General features: G+C 32.3%; 1 protein-coding gene across 1 annotated transcript; it reads left to right on the top strand.

Moving 5' to 3' along the window:
* The first annotated feature begins 2,791 nt into the window (after positions 1 to 2,791).
* LOC107909416 (two-component response regulator 24) lies at positions 2,792 to 4,172 on the top strand. The gene is made up of 3 exons (XM_041074529.1): positions 2,792 to 2,837; positions 2,963 to 3,242; positions 3,796 to 4,172. Exons 2-3 carry the CDS (start codon positions 2,988 to 2,990, stop codon positions 3,979 to 3,981), a joined length of 441 nt encoding a protein of 146 aa, XP_040930463.1. The 5' UTR covers positions 2,792 to 2,837; positions 2,963 to 2,987; the 3' UTR covers positions 3,982 to 4,172.
* The last annotated feature ends 570 nt before the right edge of the window (positions 4,173 to 4,742 follow it).

A 4,742-nucleotide genomic window follows, 5' to 3' on the forward strand; every position in this document is an offset into this window, starting at 1 on the left:
TCATTCCCAAGCTAGGTACCTTCGGGATTTAACCGGATATAGCTACTCGCTCGAATGCCTTCGGGATATAGCCCGGATGTAATAACTCGCACAAATGCCTTTGGGACTTAGCCCGGATATGGTAACTCGCACAAATGCCTTCGAGGCTTAACCCGGATATAGTAACTCACACAAATGCCTTCGGGACTTAGCCCGGAACTAGTCACTAACGCAAATGCCTTCGGGACTTAGCCCGGTTATCATCCGAATATTCATGCACATATCAATAAATCATGACACATTTATATCTCATTTTAATAATTAGAGTTCAAACACAAGTCACGTATTAAGCACTCCCATTTTCGGCTCACTAGCCACATACAAACAGCATGGTTTAGTTTGCTTTATGACACGATCTCTATACACATACGGCTACCGTCGTACGTATAGACTAATTAACTCATCATATAATTCAAGTAGAATCATCATATCACCGTATATTTGTTATGCTCATACATCATGACTTAATCAAATCATAAACTAAGTCTCATTGCTCGAAAACTTACCTCGGATGTTGTCGACCGATTTCGATGGCTATTCGACCACTTTTTCCTTCCCTTTATCGGATTTAGTTCCCCTTTGCTCTTGAGCTAATCCAAACAAATTTAACTTATTAAAGTCTCATTATGCTAGCTTATGGCCGAATATGACAAGGAGTTTGATAGGTCATATGGTCACCTTTAGCTCAAATACAAAATGGTCATACGCATTTTTAATCACATTGAGCAATTTAACACAATTAATCTAACATTTCCTCATGTAAACCTTTATGACCGGATACACATATCATTAACCTAATATCACTTAACTAAGCACTTTAACAAGTTTTCTTTAACTATACACACATTCGGCAATGACAAAGACAACTTAACAAACCTCAAATTCAACTTATAACAATATATACTCAATATTCAAAGCATTTAACATCACTTCATCATAATCTTACATCATGGCCGAATGCTCCTTTTAAACCATTTACCCTCACAAAGCATAAATTTCATCATCAAGCTTACAAGCTTATAATCCATGAATTATAACCTCCTAATATTCATCCAACTCTCACTCATTAGCTTCTAACATAAATCTCAAAATCTATAGTTCTTTTTTTTTCTACCCATGACCGAAATCTCCAACAACACCAAATGAAAATATACTTCATGGATCTAAGGTAGAACCAAGAAAGGAACTCATAAATATCAAGGTGTAAGCATCTACCATTGTTCATCTAGATTTAGCATGAAACATAACCATCACCCTTATTAATCTCCATAGCCGAAAACCTTACTCAATCCAAAATCAAAATTTCAACATGGGTTACCAAAAATAACTTGATAACTCACTCAATATCAACTAAAATTTCAAGGACTAGCATAAACTTTCTTACCTTAATATTCACCTAAGATGGCCGATTGCTTCATCCCCTTCTTCCTCTTTTCAATTCGGCCAAGAAGAACCAAAGAATGAAGCCTTTTTTTTTTCTCTTCTAGTTTCGGCAAAAATGGGGGAGCAAGGATGAAACAACTTTGGTTTCTCCTCCCACTCCCCACATATTTTATTGTTCTTAACACAACATGTTGTCATAAACTTTTCATAATATGTTTTACCCATCACAATTTGTCTATCCACCTTGTCATGGCCGGCCACTACTATTTAAGGGGGAAAATTGACATGCAAGTCCACCTTTATGATTATATGCACTAATAGATCCTTATAGATTAACCTATCACATTTCAAAAGTGTCACACATAAGTCCTATTAACTAAATTCACGTGCAATTAACTAAATCGAAGCTTAAAACTTTCACACATTCATATTCACACATTTTAGACAATAAATATCATATTCAAATAATTTAGTGACTCGGTTTAGCGGTCCCGAAACCGCTTTCCGACTAGGGTCACTTTAGGGCTGTCACAATTATCCTACGCTGAATTTTAGCTTTACTTTATAGAAAAGTGATTAAAATATAACTCTTATGTAAACAAAACTTAAATAGTACATAAACTTCAGTTTTGTCTATGTTAAAGGGTAACCGTGAGACCGAGAGATTAAAAGAGCACAAATTTGTTCAATTTAGTAACATTCTATGTCTGCCTTGTTTCTGTAAGCAATCAAAAGAGTCTCTTGAGCTGCAAAACTAAGCTTTCGAAGGAGAAGCCTAAAGGGAGAGTGATCTAGTCTTTGTACAACGGTGAGGTCACTAAATTGGTAAGTATTGGGCCAGTGTTAGGATTTAAATCATTGGTTGTACTGTGAGAAATATAGTGAATCATTGCTCCGTAAACGTAGATTGAGGTTGAACTGCATAAATAATCTCAGTATTCATCTTTACATTTTCGCATTTTTGATTTCGTGGTTGAAATTGTGGCCACAGTTCAAAGCACTATTTTAGGCACAGTTTTTGAAAAGCAATTAGACCTCGTTTCTACAATATCTTACATTTTTAAATGCGAATCTGAGAAAGATAACATTTATAATATCGTTGTCAGAACAATAAAAAAAACGAGATTTTCTAATTTTTTTATTTTTGAAAAAAGTTGTTTTAAAAGGAAAGAAAAATCCAAGTTACTAGATTACGTCTTTAAATACTTAAAATCTCCTTTTTCCTTTCCGCTCTACATTACAAACTACATATTTAAAAGCAAATCCTAAACTATTAATGAATATCAAATTTCTTTAAATGTAAGAAGGAAGGTACCACTTTCCATTGCCTATATAAACTTACCTAGTTTAGGGATACAATCATTGGCATCGAAAAATTCATAAGCATTCGAGCAAATTAACAAGATAGCGTTGAGGTAATCAAATTAAGTTGGATACATACATTTTTACCTATTATTTACTTGTTTATTGTTTGTAGTTTTGAGCAAGTAATTTTCATGATTTGAGTTATTAAGCTAATATTTTCAATGTGTTTTCAAAGAAAGGTGATATCAAAGCTTGAAAAAATGTCGGGAAATGGTGCATCGAGTTCATCATTGAACATGATATCAGGTGAAGACGTGGTTAACAATAACTTGACTGCGCTGGTTGTTGATGATAGTCCACTTCTGCGATTGCTCCATGATATACATCTTAAGAAGTATGGACTAAAGGTTCAAGTTGCTGAAAATGGGAAAGTTGCTGTCGATCTTTTCCATTTGGGAGCTTCATTCGATCTCGTTCTAATGGACAAGGAAATGCCTGTCATGAATGGTGTTGAGGTACGTAGATACACATAATTTACTATATATGCTTTCGAGAATTCTATACTATATAGGTGCACCTTTGCAACTTACCCCTCCGATCCAATAAACCCACTGTCTATGGATTAGGTCTTGAACAGACTTTTTGCTGAGTTAAGATCCACTTGCCCCGAATTTTCATTTAATAATAATTTTTTATATTTAAATTTAATTACAAAAATATTTTTAATTTTAAATAATGAAATAGAATTTTAGACTAACCAAGCTGAAAATTAAAATAAAATTCAATTCGCGGTCTAACCCAAAAAAAAACATACCTTTAATTGTAGAGCATAAAAGATAAAATTTTCAAAATTTTGAATCTATTTACCTAGGAAAGCAATCAGCCCTTCTAATTTGTTCCATAGCTCAATTAAAAGGGTTACAAAAAGCATGATATGATCTATTGGTATTAGCAAAACTGTCAGAAAATGCATTTTTCAATGATAAATTTCATCGAAAATACTTCCACCCCTTTTAACAGAGTAATTAATAATCATACAAAAAATTATATTATAAAATATTTTTACAGGCTACTAAGGAGCTGAGAGCTATGGGGGTGACTAGCATGATCGTTGGTGTAACTTCAAAAGACGGACCGGGTGAGCAGCAAGCTTTCATGGAGGCAGGCTTGGATTATTGCTTTGAAAAACCTTTGACTCCCGAGATCATCAGTATTCTTCTGGAAGAGCTCAACAAGCACAACAAGAAGGATTGACACCACCACCAGCAGCTTAGTTCAGTGAGTTATGAAATAAAATGCAAGCCTTCTTGCTTTATGTAGACATATATACATATATATATATATGCGTGTGCGTAGGTTTACTTTGGCCTTTATGGTTGTTCCTATGTACTATGTTACTGTAATTTCCCTTTTCCTATTTAAATTTAAATAAAAAAAGTTTAATGAGTAATGCCTTTTATTTTAGAAATTAATTTTGGTGGAACTTTTAACACTTTAATCAGTGTGTATCAAAGAACGATGTTTAGTATGAAGTGATTTCTTTAAAATCGAAATTAATTTAATCACCGTGATTAAATCAATATGTTTGGTAGTCACCGATAGTAAACATCTAAACCTTGTCAAAAAAGGTGAAAAAGTTGTCACTGAGGAAGAATGGTATTTAAAATTAGTTTCTTCATTTTATTTATATAATTTAATAAAAAATAATTTCATCCTTATAAATGAATGTCCACTAATTTTTTTTTAAATAAATGTGTTTCATGATAAATCAAGACTTTATCTATCTTATTAGTAAAAAATTTAATTAAGCTAATCTTACGAATTAATTTGACATTGATTCAATTAATAAAATATAAAACACTTAAATTTTTTAATGAATAAAAAGGCAAACTTTAATTATAAATATCATAAGCAATTAAGGCTATTATTATAATTTACTTTTAAAAAAATATTTTTAGTGACATGAATTAAACTATTTTATTGTTTAAAAAAATTATTGTTAACTTTTTAAATTA

Source organism: Gossypium hirsutum, chromosome A08, assembly GCF_007990345.1.
Source record: "Gossypium hirsutum isolate 1008001.06 chromosome A08, Gossypium_hirsutum_v2.1, whole genome shotgun sequence".
NCBI lineage: Eukaryota > Viridiplantae > Streptophyta > Magnoliopsida > Malvales > Malvaceae > Gossypium > Gossypium hirsutum.